Source organism: Parambassis ranga, chromosome 2 (genome assembly GCF_900634625.1).
Source record: "Parambassis ranga chromosome 2, fParRan2.1, whole genome shotgun sequence".
Classification (NCBI taxonomy): domain Eukaryota; kingdom Metazoa; phylum Chordata; class Actinopteri; family Ambassidae; genus Parambassis; species Parambassis ranga.
The window spans coordinates 19,713,254-19,728,233 of NC_041023.1; the positions used below are offsets into that span (position 1 = coordinate 19,713,254).

The 14,980-nt window shown below is 40.7% G+C and overlaps 1 protein-coding gene across 10 annotated transcripts in view; it reads right to left on the bottom strand.

The window, feature by feature from the left end:
• pphln1 (periphilin 1) overlaps positions 1-14,980 on the bottom strand; it is a 72,426-nt gene that overhangs the window by 55,384 nt on the left and 2,062 nt on the right. For 3 of the 10 annotated variants that reach the window (XM_028421047.1, XM_028421039.1, XM_028421072.1), the window contains exons 4-11: positions 14,243-14,458; positions 13,750-13,811; positions 12,423-12,539; positions 11,948-12,126; positions 11,282-11,368; positions 10,376-10,411; positions 9,506-9,561; positions 5,130-5,267 (exon numbers count right to left, since the gene is read on the bottom strand). In XM_028421047.1, coding sequence (XP_028276848.1) covers positions 5,130-5,267; positions 9,506-9,561; positions 10,376-10,411; positions 11,282-11,368; positions 11,948-12,126; positions 12,423-12,539; positions 13,750-13,811; positions 14,243-14,458 — 891 coding nt within the window. Of the gene's footprint in view, positions 1-30; positions 698-5,129; positions 5,268-9,505; positions 9,562-10,375; positions 10,412-11,281; positions 11,369-11,947; positions 12,127-12,422; positions 12,540-13,749; positions 13,812-14,242; positions 14,459-14,980 lie in introns of those variants that run through there. The other 7 variants (XM_028420995.1, XM_028421003.1, XM_028421012.1 and 4 more) reach the window with 6 other exon arrangements.

Consider the following 14,980-nt stretch of genomic DNA (forward strand, 5'->3'; position numbering starts at 1 on the left):
CCAAGTTTGAAAAATGACAAAAAAAATGAATGAATTTATACAAATTTATGTACAAGAATTTTTTTTAACAATTGTAAACTTAGCAGCACCAAGTCATATATCTGACGGCTACAAAGTGAATTTACAACAACTGAAAATACAAAAAGTGTGTTGGGATTTTTAAATAAAGAAAGTGTTTTTATTGACAAACCTTGAGAGAAAAAACAAATCTTAATATTTCCTTACCAACGTTCAACAGACGACTTGAAGGTAAAAATGGTCTTTTCAAAAATAACACTGTTCCTTCCCATTTCATATATCCTCTTTTTGTGTTGAGTCTTTCTTCAGGTAGCTGTGCTGAACAATCTGTTCCACCCAGCAATCCACAAGCCGCAACTGCTGCTGGGCTCAGTCTCATTTAATTAGATCCAATCACACCAGTTTGTCAGTATGCCGAACTGTGATTGACTCCTGTCTTTGAAAGTTTATGGCTCGACAGTGACGTAGAGGGAGTGGTTGAGTCACAGGTAGAGGGTTCCGGCTGCTGCACCACGGCATCCAGCTCATTGATGAAGTGTTTGAGGTCCTCCAGGCAACGCTCACGAATCTCCCCTAGGTTTTCTCTAAGGGGAACCTGCAGCTGTTTCTCCAAGTTGGGATCTTTGGCCACCAGCATCTTCACCACCATTCCGAATGTTTCGCAGTCCTGACGGTACACCTGGAAGTCGAGGTGTCACATTTAAAAACACAAACTCATGGGGGGAAACACTCAGGGTACCAATAAGTTTTAGTTTTGCACCAACGTCTCTATGCTACTCCAGCATTTAGAACTCCTTAAAGGACTTTTGTTTTGTTTTTCTTGGTTGTTCCTGGATAGAAACTGAGACATTATACAAAAACAATAGCCCCTTTCACACAGCCTATTAAAGGCAGGTCTGTGGCACCTTAATGCTCCACACCGTTGAGTGAGTGTGAGTGAGGGGTATGGAGGTAGAACAGCAGGTTAGATTGTTGTGCCTCTGAGCTGGCAGTGGAAGTAATCACAGCACCGAATCGAATGCTGTGTGAGAGGGGGAGCCGTCCCGGCAGAACACATCAATATACTATAGCACCACACTAGACCGCACCAAGAACCGGCTTCACTTCTCTTTAGGAAATAAGCAAAGGGGTCCAATGTCTTTCCCTGATACTTTATGCCCTTTTGTGACCATTCTTTGAGAGTAAACAAAGACCTAGCAACCATTCACAGGTGTCAAGGCTAGCAGCTGTTTTGTAGTTAAGTAGTTAGTTGTGTGAAGTGCACAATGTAGGCAAGTGTTTAAGTGATTTCCTGCTGTGGTGCACCACATATCCTATGTAGTGTTCCAACACTTGTCCTGAAACTGAACTGACATTCATTTGTATGTAGGTTTAGGACTGAGAGCCGTTGACAGGTAGAGGGGTTGAGAGAAAAGCTCTTAATTGAGGGGATGATGAGCCATTTCCTTCCTGCTCTACCTGTCGCCTTGGTGTAAATACTCCCTGCGTCACTGCGCCTGAGCTGATCACTCTGGTGTTAACACACATCACATAGTGTCAAAAGATAAACAGCTCTCCTCCTAAGTTTAATACGGCCTCTTTATAAAAAATAGGAAAGCTAAGAAGCAATAAAACTACACTTGAGTGGTGGCTCAGAGGCATGTAACAAGTGTTAGACAGACAATGAGAAGGAGGAGGTGCTGGAATCTTGTTTGAGAGCTGTGGTTTCACACCGAGCCTCGAATGTCTCAAGGAACAATGGAGGGAGTACGCTGCTTCCACGCAGATGGGTTTGATTTGCAAAGATGAGAGATCTGTTTCCAACTCATGAGCTGAAGAAAAGTACCAGTCTACTCAACCGACAATCACATTTGTGTGCACACAAGATAAAGGTCATCACATAGTTTTCTCTAGTCAATTCACACGCCTTGTAATTTCAGTCTAGTTAACTCTCCTCCAAGGCTGATTGGAAATGAATCAGCCCACTAAAAATGCTGAATCTTGCGTGAAGCGTGAAGTCTACGTGCCTCAGGCTGATAAGAGGACACTTCCAGTGACAGGAGTTATGTGTGGATGTTTATACATGTGCCTATGCACACTGTGTGTAAAATTAGGCCAGGCAAGGGCGAGTTTCAGTCATTCACCGGATACCGACAGGGGCTTCAGCGCTGCAGGGCGTTCTAACTCACTGGATTATTTATAGATTCTCACAATGTTGCTATAACAGTACAGAAAGCATGCCTGGGTGATGAGGAGGGATCTCAAATAAAGATCTGTTGTCAAATGGAGTTAATGTGTTTGGAAAAACAGATGGCAACTTCACAAAATATTCATTAAAAAAAATAATCATTTCTATTGTGTAAGAGCAACACGCCACTTCTGCCACACCGAGCTGGTCATACAGACGGTCGTGTAAGAAAAGTTTGATGCATTGCAAACATTGTCTCAGTATTAGAAAAAAAAGTATGCGCAACACTGAGAATGTAAGGTTATTTATCTGATTGAGGTTTCTTTTGGTTTTATGAAACCAGCTATCAGAAGCAGTACAATAAATCATTTCACAGACAATTTGTGGTGAACACAGGGATACAAACTGCTTCAGAAAAGAGTGCTGACGCAAAACAAACACAGGCGTTTCCATACATTCCTCATGAACAAGAAATGATCAAATGGAAGACGTTATGCAATAATCAGACCCACTTATCTGTGACCTGTGACTCTTCAAGATGCTGAATTTAGCAACAACGTAATGATTTATGTCTGATTCAACAACTAATAACAGGCAATTAATAAATCATATTGTCCAAGGAAGTATTCAATCAGTGGGTGGACAACCGCTTCTGTGAAGACGGGGAAAGTTAAATAACAATGTTCTGAAAATGAACTTCCTGTATTCACTTCCTGAAGGCCCCCCTCATATTATCCAATCAGGAAGGAAAGGAGCAGTGCGTAACTTTGGGTGGGGTTGTGGGAGAATAAGAGCGTCTGTCCTTCTCTTACACTTACTGAGCAAGTTCTTTAAAACTCTTCCCATAGTGTGTGTACAGAAAGAGACCTGGAGACATTCTCATGTTGACAGATTAGGAGTGAGTGTCTGTGTGAGACACAGCCAGGATTAAAATATGAGAGAAACAGAGCAAGAATAAAAGGAATATGCTCTTGGCATCTTTGTTGAGGTTGGAACAGACTTAATACATTTAAATTCCTTAACAAATGATAATAAACCTCCCTTTGTATCACAGCCTGGGTAAAACCTCATACCCTTTATTGCATCTCATGCCTTGTCACTCACTATAACCGGTTAATCTGTACTGCAGCCAAAGTCAACTCTGACAATGAGAATGGGTTCAGGTTGAATTTCAGCAAGACCAACTTCACTTAACCACACAAACATAACTGAGGCACTGGTATGGCACTGCCCAGCATGATGTACAGCTCAGTTTGTGATCCCAGAGACACTCTGCAAGCTTTTCCAGTGGCTACTGTGTGTTTGTTTCAGTGTGTGTGTGCAGAAGAGATGGCTAGACCAGATTGGGCGCAGAAAGCCAAACATCTGGCTGACACTTGTCAAAGTGGCTAAACATGAAGGACTGCTGCAACATATGTGAAAGTGACTTTGTTGTTTCACACCGAAAAACAACTGTTGACTTCAGAGCTGCGTGTTCTGGACACCAGACGAGTGCTTAAAAAATTTCTGGTACCACTTTGAGAAGATAAATAACAATCATGTGAAAGCAATTCATTCTAGGGTTTTGACTACAAATGGTAAAAAAAGATACTTCTAAAATACCCCATTTGCGTAAAGTCAGGAAAAAAATGTTGATTCAATTACTGATTTTCTGAGCTCATGATCACGACTACACAATCCGGCCTCTCATGAAAGACTGAGTAAAGGCAGCCAAATTACAAACAACCTTCATACACATGATCTGGACATCACAAAAGCCAGATGAGAAAGGGGGGAAACAGGATTTGTCAGCAGAAATAGATGGCTATCTATGAATTACAGAAAGAAGTCAAATGTCATGTAAAAATTAAATATATATTCTCTTTCCAGGACTTAATTTATGGCTATGAATAAAACATTAGAGCTATACAGACAATAGCAGTTTGCAAAGCTGTATTAAACTACCTAAACTTTCCATAATACCTCTATATACCTCTGCTATAAAACAGGCCAGAAGATGCAGTGTCAGCAACAATGTTATAACAGCCTATAGGCTCTGTGGCGCAGCTCGATGTGAGAGCACAGTGTGTGCTCCAGGGCAGAGCTAGCTCAGGTTTAATGGTCTCAGTAAACCAGCGGTGGCGCTCACTGGTGCAGGAACTGCGTTCATTAGATAACTGAGAAGAGCTGGAACCCAAAGCCTGTTAAGCTCTGTTAAGCATTCGACTTCTTGGTTTATATAGTACATAGAATTCTACAGCGTGGCTCTGTTGCTGCCTTGGATTTATGTTCCTGTGCCATGTACATTAGTCTAATGTTTCTACAGCACCGTATGCAGGCCACTGTATGAGCATGAACATTTGAGTCTAACATAAAGGGAAAACTGTGATATTTGTGCCAAGCGGATCTTCGGTACGATAATAGGCAATCAGGAAGAGTCTGATAATTAGCCATCATTTAGAACTATTATATGAGTGGTAACAGTAAAAGCTGTTGGTGAAATGTACCCACCACCATGACAGAAGTTAATTTCCTGCCTTGTTAGAACATAACAGGTGGCTGCAACGGTAATGTGCATCCAGTAAAATAACACACGAGTCAGAGAACCCAAGGCCACCATATGTATAGGAACACATGCCAAGTGTACAGTGTGTGCCGTGACATTTATAGAAAAGCCTTACAAATGACCAACTTTTAATAAAAGGGGTAGAAAAGGCAGGGGTTTTCCAAAAAGTGACGATCGAGTGCTGCTCAAGTCTTAAAACATGTTTATAGTTAATCTTAGAGACTGTATCTATGAAAACAGTGATGCATCACATTTTTATGGTTTGACTGTGAAAATTTAATGAAGCAGATCAAGCCAGAATGTAAATTTAATAAAACAAAACTGTTCCTTTACAAAAACTACTACATGATTTGCTTTTAACTGGCTCCACCTAAGAGATGTCAAGTATTGGAAAAGTACCTTTTCTATCTCCTGTGCTTTGGCTGCGATCGCCTGGGCTCGTTGCTCTTGGAAGTTGTCTGTCGACTTCTGGCTCTCTTCTATGACCAGAGCCACCAAAGGATCCTCTTTGTCTACCTCTGGAGGATGGTTCTCCTCCTAAAAGGCAGAGGAGAAGAAGATGAGACATAATCATAGAAGTTATACTTATAAGACATTAATATATTTTAGGAAGCGCACGGCTACTATTCTGTAACACAGAAAGCTAGCAACTCCAGAGTGCAGACAGGACATAGGTCAGCAACTAATAGTGCAAACACAGATCAGATACAACTTGACATACTGTCTGTTTGAACTTCACAGAAAAGATGAGGCTGATGAGGCGTAGTAAAGAGATGTATATGGGCTCTACAGTTGAAAGGACAGTGTACTCTAAAGGCTGTTCCATACTCCATGAGAACAGAGAACTCGCTCCACAGGTGGTAAGAGTAAAAAAAAAAGTTCATTTCGGCACAGAGGTACCATACTCTGCAAGACGTGTGTGTGCAGAACTCTCTCTCTGTACTTCCTCCTTCTGTCTGTGTGTTCTGTACCTGAAGAAGCTCTTGCGCTTCTCCACGTTCATCACGCCCACAATAAATTCTGACCAATCACAGCATGGTTGACGCACAGCCTTGAGAGAAAAAGTTCTGCCCGGGCCATGTGTCCGAGAGCGCTGCACAACGGGCGGTCCAAGAGAAAAATGATGTCATTTTGTGGGCGTAACGTTGGCAGGGGGAAGGGAGTTCTCTGTTCTCGTGGAGTATGGATCCAGCTTAAGGACGATAAGCACTGCAGACTACAATTTATGCTCCCAAAAGCAATTCTGGCAATATGTTCTTTTGAAATTACAAGAAGAGCCTTGCACCACAAAAGCTTTGCATTAACTCAGAATATATTGTACACAAACCTAGGTTAATATTTAGCCTGTGATCCTAAGCACTCTCGCAAATGGTGCATATCAAACTCTTGGTTTTGGTACAAGCAATCCATTACATTACAGAGTTTGTCTGACAGTATCTTTAGAGGACCAAGAAGCAAAGCCAGACAAGCCATGATGAGCCATCTAATGGACATATTGGAAACTCTAGCACCCATAAGTATTACTGTGAAAGCCAAGAGAGCAAGCAAAGGGGAGAAATGAGGCCAACTTGGATCACCACTCAACTTCTTTTGCTCATTTCCTGATACTATTAGGAGTCTGAAGGCCAAGGAGCAGAGCTGCCCAACCATGACTAAAGTCCACTCATACATTAAGGGAAACAGGCCTCAGACTCAGTCATATTTCATCCGTAGATGACAGAGGAGAGAAATTACAGGAGATGGTACATCACAAAGCCGAGCGCGGTCTAAAATAAAAAGCACAACTCATAAAAGCATCATCCAATTATTCCTCCTTCCAATTCCACTCCCTGAAGCCATGCTTTGGAGGAGCCCCATGTATATATACACGCTTGTGCACGTATGAAAGATCGCATTTGTCAGTTTCCAGCTTCCCACGCCTCAGAATGAAAAAACACAAATCCCTGTCTCAGTCTTTCATTTTAACTCACTGGGCACAGTTTAAACAAGAAATGATGCTCAGCTCTCAATACTAGGCTTAGCTGTTACATTTTCTGCTAAACTGAAAATGGGTAACTTCTCATTTTTACTGAGAAAAAAGGGCTTTGTGATAGTATATTTTTCTAGAGCTTAACAGACAACATTAAATACATACATAGAACAAATTGGTGACTCTAAACAAGGGCTACACAGCCTGACACAAGACCAAGCCACTCACAACAGCCACCCACTCAACGGTTGTTGAGTTAACCAATAGACTAACTGACCTGCTACCACTGCTAAAGTAACAGAAAGACTAGAAAACTAGCTGGTTTTAAAACGTGTGGGATCCCTCTGTAGATCTCAGCCATATTCTTGGTGGCTAAAATGTTACACTGAAACACACAGGAATTGCAGAGATGAAACCTTCGGGTAACCTTTCCCTGTTCCAGGACATGCTCTCTCCACCCACTAGGCCACCCTGACTCACAGCCAGAGCCGGAGCTGCTCCTTTAGGTTCCCCCTCTCTTTGGTCTCTCCTGTCTGGGATGGCTCCAGAAAGCCTGCGTGTGTGTTTGTTGAATCTCCACAGCAGGCACTGACCCGGGCCATTAGTGCAAGCTTTACTGGGGGCAAAGCACAGGTCTTTCATCTTAGCCAAGGTTATGGGTTTGTGCCCCGAGAACAGAACAACAATGCACCATGGGCTAGATCAAACGCAGACACAGCAGTGTGTGTGAGTGTGTGTGTGGAGGGGTGGGGCACTTGGTAAAACTTTCATCACAGCAGTTGATTAGCTGGTGGTGGGTGGTTCTTACAAAAAAATGCACATTAAAAGGAGAAGAAAAAACTGTTTACAGGCTGCATCTTGTACTTTCTCATCTATAAAGTCAGTGCATGACTCTCTCTTGTCATTTGTTACTAAGTGGCACTTTAATGTGCACCGCCCAATGCAGCACTATCAATTTCTCTGTGAGGAGTTTGTCTGAAAAATGACTCATTACTCTGCATCTCTCCTCTTGCTACAAATGGCCAGCTTTTCACTGTGCCATCCAGTGTCACCATTCAGTTCACATGTAACCGCTTTTGACTTCCGAAGTGGTCAGAGAAACCACAACACGACCCTAAAACTACTTTGACATTAAAGCATCATTTAAAGATACAGTTTTATGGGCTTTTTTGATCAAAGTGAATTTATGCTCAACTTGTAAAAATGTTACAACCCATGAATGTTTGTCTGCGCTGTGTTACTGACTCTCAGTTTCACTTCAGGCATGTGGAGCAGCGACTACAAAAGCAGTATAAACCGAGCAGAAAGAATTTAGAATTTAGAATTTGACCCGCAAAGTACGACAAAGATTAACCACAGACCAAGTAAGACAATTTTGTTTAGTAATAATCTTCTCTCTAGAGAAGCTATCTATGGTATAATAAGAAGTGTATCTGTCTATTATTAATACAAAATATACTGTGAAACCATCATTTATGACAGACTAAGACATTTATATAGAGTATACACCCTCTCCTATGGCATTTTGGTAGTTACTGCTACTCAGCTAAGCTAAATAGATGCATTGCTATTGAAGACCAGTGATAGCTAACTGACCAGCATTCACTTGAAGTTTCAAGCTTGTCCTGTTAGATGGTGACACAAAGTTTATACATTTCCAGAGCAGTTCAAAAAAAGATTCCAGTCTTAACTCGGCAAACCAAAAAAGCACCTTCCATCATTGCTTCTGGCTTTTGTTGGACATAATAGGCTGATGTGCTTATTCAGACATAAACACTGACCATGCAGGAAAGCATTTGCTTCTGATCAGGTCAACTGATGAGGAGTTTGTTTTCTTGGGCAATGATACTTTTATGTGGTAACATTTCCATGTAAAAAAAAAAGGCCACTTAAATAACTCCAACACAAAACTGTAACCTGAACGGACCAACAAACCATTATGTCAGTATAGGGAATAATACAAAATAAAAGCACCTCTTAGAGTACAAAACCTCATCAAAGTTAATGACTTCAATAACATCAACTTTAATACTACAACATTCCAAAGGTGTCAGAGCCAGTTAGAGCTCAAAAGCCATCACTCACTGTGGGAGCCATTTCCATCTGTACCATCCATCTCATTAGACGTGAGTGCCGCATGTAACACTGTGACTCCTGACAGGTACATTAACACTTTGCTGGTGAGCCATGTGACATTTAGCAGGCACTCACAGCTACCAAACACAGTTAGACATACTCTTCAACGGTAAAAGGACAGGATTGTTCATTGTAAACAGTGTAAACACATCCCAGTGTTCTCCACGGGGACCTTCTCCTGGTTCTGCGGTTCAGATCCTGTGATAAAGCTTAGGCTACCGACTTCTACCCTTCTGGGTGGCCATAGCCAGACATCTAATCACATCTGATTCTATTTACACTCCTCTGCATAGTTGGAGATGGATGATATTAGCAAAACAAACTATTGCTCTCAAACAAGTCAGGATATATCTACATTCAATACTATTTTTTTTTTACATTGTCGTCACTTGAGCCCTTAACTGTGCACTAATACAAGCTCTTGTGACTGAAGTCTGCTTACACCACAGGTAAACAAAGCAGAGGCCTGATGGCTTTTATGCTCTGCGCGAGGACCACTTTAAAAACCCATTAACATACTTCAATAGGACTAAACACTTATTAGAAGGATGATGGACTTTAAGAAGTTCCAGATGCATTCTGCTGTACAGTGACAAAAAGCATGGTATATAATAAAAATAATAATAAAACAGTCAATCAAGTGTATTTCTTTTTGTTTTTTTAAACTTGCCTTGTTTGAAGTTGCACTGTGTGGGGAGCCTTCTCTTGACAGGCCAGGAATTTTGTCTACAGAATGAGAAGAGACACAAAAAAAATACACAGTGAAACTTAAGTTAAGAGCAAAAACTGTGGAAAGCAGGGCTTCTGGGGAAATAGGAAAGCAGGTATGTGTGGAAAGTAGTAGCTATGCAAGTGCTTGTGATAATGGGGCCTCTGTAAAGGTGTTGATGTTTGGTTCCAGGATCCAGACAGGTACCTAAAGCTGGAACAATCAAAAAACAGATGGTGTTTAATCCAAACTCCAGTGGGTGAATTCACTGTAGACACCGCCTCCTCAACCAAGCCACAGGCTATGAAATAAAAAAAATAACAATAATAATAGTGAACTGTCCAGGGCTTTGTATGTAACGCTACCAACAACACAGATAGAAATGAAACAAAAACACTCTGAAGTGGAAGCTTTGACTTCAGGAATATCCATCAGACACACTATACCCCGTCCCTCAGCTTCCACACACGACTTGGTGGCATCTTTATGAGGCCTGACAGGACGGGGGAGGACGACTGGCTGTTGGACACATTAGCAACGCTCTCCGTCTCTCTCGGGTTACCCAGACTGTGAGCAGGTTAAGTTTAACGATTGTAACCTTTCTATATATCTGAAACAAATCCTTAGTGTGTCACATCATCTTGCTTTTGCTAATTTATGGTGAAAGAAAAAACATAGTGCACATTAAAAACTGTATCATGTATACTATGATACAGGAGAAGTGCTTAAATTGTATTTGCTCTGCAAGCAAAATTTAAGAGTAGAAAACCACTGCCATTTTGATGCTACTCTTTTACCCTGTCTATGATGGCAATTCTCAACTGTACTTACCAGTCATCTTGCTCTGAGAATAAGTCTCCTCACACCCTGCAACAAGACCAAACCGTCAGGTCACTGGCCACATCACAATAACTAAGGTACCTTATCTTAACAGCAATCTACTAAGCTCACTCACTGCTCTCATGCTTCACTATGAAATCATTAGCTGCTTTTGATAAGTTAAAATCACACATGCCAACCTTGTATTACTTTGTCAGTTAAGCATGATGGTCACTTATCATTCTAGTATCCTCTGAGTTTAATGAGGAGAAAACACTGGTCAAAATGGAAGTTTAAAGGAGGATGCCCAGCACTGATAACTGATAACAGCACACCTCGAAATGTGTAAATGGGAAACAGGGAATGTTTAGAGATAAAAAGCTTTCAAACAGCATGCAGGAAACAAGGAGGTACATTAGTACTTATGTATTTTGCAGTTGTGTTGCAGCCTAAAGAAAAATTAGTCATGTGAACTGTCACTGTTTTTGCCCCTCAGAGGTTGTAACTAGTGTGATCACACCTGATATGAAAACATTATGTACAAGTCAGTGTAGGAAAGTGCTAATGTACCTCCACAACAGGTAATAAAATGTCCCCTCTAGATTCTAATTTAGAAACTTTGGGATGTAATTATTATTAGCACTGGACTTGGGTGAACAAATATCAGTGTCAAACTGGACACCTGAGTTTAGTGTATGTGGTTGTGTGTGTGTTTTTTTTTAAATTGCTTTTCATGAACAGCAGGCTCAATCTTGCCTTTCTATGAAATGAATTTGGTTTACACATCCTGTTTCTTCTGTCCTTTACCCTTGCATCCTTGATCTTAAGTCATTTTTCTTACATGACAAGGAACATCAATTTATTTATTTATTACCGTCACCCAAGTCCTAGCTTGTTCATGTTGCTCAATGTACAGACCCAAACTGTCATGTCCGCTCTGTTGAGGAAAGAGCGCCCCCCAGAGGTGCTCAGCAACACCTGCGTGACCCTCTGGACCATCCACACCTGAAAAGCCAGCCAGCCACATTATCAGTCATGGACAGACAGCGAAATAATAACTAGAGGTGGATTCTGAAACAATGAATACACATATCTGGGACAGAACATAAAACAGGTTTTGTAAAGTAATGCCTAGAGGTTCTTATTATTATTTTTGCATTGTTGACCTTTTTGTATGAGGAGCTGTTTTTCAAATGACTGATATTTCACTCAGTGGGTGTACGGCCTCTTTGTGCAACAAATGAGTCATGTCTAAAATTTGCAAATGGGGGCAGTGACTGACTGCTCTGCTTCATTTTGGCAGTGCTGTTATGTACAAGCAAATTACACTGCAGCTTATGCAATTGGACATCTCATGTTGGTCATTTCTTTACTGTGTAATTTTATTCAGCAAGATATTAAACTAGTTTGCGGGATGTGACAATTTTTTCCACCATCCTCCATTTTTTAACTGAATGACCATGACAATATGGAATAAAAGCCAAATTCCAAAACACAAGATAACCTATACTCATGTGTTAAAACCTTACAATGGAAGGAGCTCTACAATACAACAGGGAAGGGGAAACTAAGATCTCTACATACTCTTGCCTTGCTGCGAGGAAAAAGGCAGGCTCTTTGCTCGGTCCGGTGAGTATCCTCTGCTGCTCACACTGGAGCCGGACCGACTGTGGGGGGAGCGTGCCACCTCACGACGCACTGGAGAGCGCTCTCTGAGGGGAGGAAACGGGGCTGCCTTTCTTCTGTAATGATCTCTGTCCTCTCTGGGGGGAAAAAAGAAGAACGGATGTATGAGTGCGTTATAATTAAACACCAAAATTAGCTGATTTCTGGCATCTCCTAAAGTCTTCTTCAATTCCAAACTCAGTAACTCTATTCTACATAGCTTAATAACAAACACTGCTCTTGTTCCCATTTATGTGCCAACACAGCACAATGCTGCCATCTAGCAAACAAAGGTCAAACAAAATGTATTACAACAATCACAGCCACAGATTACACAAACAGTCCTAATTAACAGATAAGACTTGAATTTCATTGCTAAAAAAGTAACCGATACCCTCTGTCCAGGTTCAGGATGGCCTGTACGAGTGTGTCTTCACCGCTCTCTGGGAGTGATCTAGGTGCTGGATAGATGCCTTGGCTCCGCACACTATGAGGAGGTGGTGCACGGGCGCTGAAGGAACAAGATACACAAATTTAAGTTTTAAGATAGATGCTAGGGATCTCTAAGGTAAAGTGGCACATATGGTAAGTAGAATTATGTCTTTACACCTGACCACATGAGGCAGAGGACATTCAAAACCAGGTAATCAAAACATCAGACTTCACCCCCAAACAAGCAGTAACCTCTCTAAGCCTCTTTGTCAAACAACCCTTGACCCACTAATCAAGAATCCAAAATTGACCTCAGAAGCCTTTCACAACTCTAAATGTTTATTTGAGATAAAAGCCTCTGGATCTTTTTCAGTCTGCACAATGGGGCTCCTGTGTAAAAACACACATTGTAAAGCAGCTTTTTGATTCATAACATGATGATTTCATGTGTTTGAAGGGGGGATATATAGGACTGGGATTAAGACTAACATACTGCAGCTTTAATTTAACACTTGATTATAACACTGACATGCAATTAATATTGGCTTTTGTTGTTTTAACCATCCATGTAAATGCATATCTATCAACTCAGAAACATGAAGTCATCATATCGTGTTTGGCATCAGCCGATGACAAAAGTGTGCCTTGCAGATTCAATCAACTTAAAGTATGCAACAAAGTATTAAGTTTGTTCACCCCAACAAATCTTAAATTCTAGTTTTTAAAAACTAGATGTTCATTCCATTTTATACAGCATCACACTACAGTTCATAAATCACATGCAGAAAAAATATGACTGTGTTGTTAAAGGAATCTCAAATGTCTTGCTGCAATTTCTAGTGCTTTATGACACAAAATCACAGTGTTGGTTCAGCATATAAGTATTTAAAATAAATATTGTAAACTGTCCAAATATATCTGTAGCCTAACTTTCTGCAACCCAATCTCTAGTCTACATAAAAGCTAAAGCTGTAAAGCTAACATTGCTACACCAACAGCGTGAAGCCCAGCAGTGACTGCAAGAAATATCAGGTGGGACAGGCCAATATTGGTCAGAAGCACATGATGATTTATGGTTGCTGCCATGTAAACAAACATTAGAAACATACTGAAGTACTCCTGCAGAGAGGTGCCGCAGCCTAACCAGAGAAACTGAACACACAGAGGACTTTATAATATACTGTACATGCATAGAAAAAGACTGTCTGCTGCTGTCTGAAAACATTCAATTTTAAAAAGAAAAAAGATACAGTGTATCAGCTCCTTTAAGAATAACAGAAGCAGTTTACCCAAACTCCATGGGTCGCCCTGAGTGTGGCTCTTCCCTGGGTACTCTGTAAGGATAGTCTTCCTATACATGAAAATAATACAAAAGAGAAACGTCAGTGGCACTGAACTGTGTTGGATTATTTTTCTTTATAAAATTTGTACAGTCCTTAAGTGCAGACCTTTTGTTATTCAGTTACAGATTTCTGAAGTTATAAGCAGAGAAACATCTTTGTATTTAAAATTTCATGTTACTGCATTGCTTACTGTGCACAAGTACCTAATCTCATATCAAGACACTTTTAGACCATTATGTAGAGAAAACAAATAAGAAAAAGTGATTTTAAAAAAGCTAAAAATGTAAAAAATTAATTATTAGGTTGATGTGCTCTCATCTGATTGGACAAATAACTTGCTATGGTTGAAAATGAGTTTCCATTTCTCTATTTTTTTTCTTCACAGGGCACATTCCATACATCTAATTTGTTGCTATGATTAAAAAATTCTCACACTCACCCTCCTTGAAGGCGGCATGACTCTGCGTTCAGCAGGGAAATGAACACCATCACCATGGTATCCCCTCTGGTCTTCATGATAACCGCGGGGTCCACCTCCATTCGGGTAAAAGCGGGGACCTCCTTCATACTCGTATCCACCACGACCGTAGTCATCCTCTGGCCTACCAAAAGGCCCTCTCCTCTCCATTGCTCCGGCTGCTCGTGGGTATGGAGCCTAGACAGATGGTTACATTTTACAATATTTCCAGTTGAAGAAGTCATAACTAATGACGATGTATTACCTCAAGGCTACTGAATTAAAATCTGTGTTACACTCCAAAGTAGGGATGCACCGATTGTGAAATTCTGGGCCGATACCGATGTTTAACATAACAACTTGGCCGATGCCGATGCCGATTCCGATGTTTTTTCTTTTTGTTATTCATTCCTTCTTTTGTGCACAGAAACATACAAGTCTTTCAACTCTTCATCATACTATCCTTGAATGAGCACAAATTTAGACAAATTTATGGAACAACCTTTAATGTCACTTTTTATTTGACATTTAAGAATAAGATTAACCTTAATTCACATGTAAATTCTTTTCTTAAAAATTACTTTCAAAAACCCTCTTGGACTGCTACCTAATCATTGAATAAATTGTACCCGAATTGCCCAACAAAATGTGGTTTTAGCCTGATAAACAAAAACTTACTCAATGAGAAGATTTTTTTATGGCCCAATAAAATATCTTTGC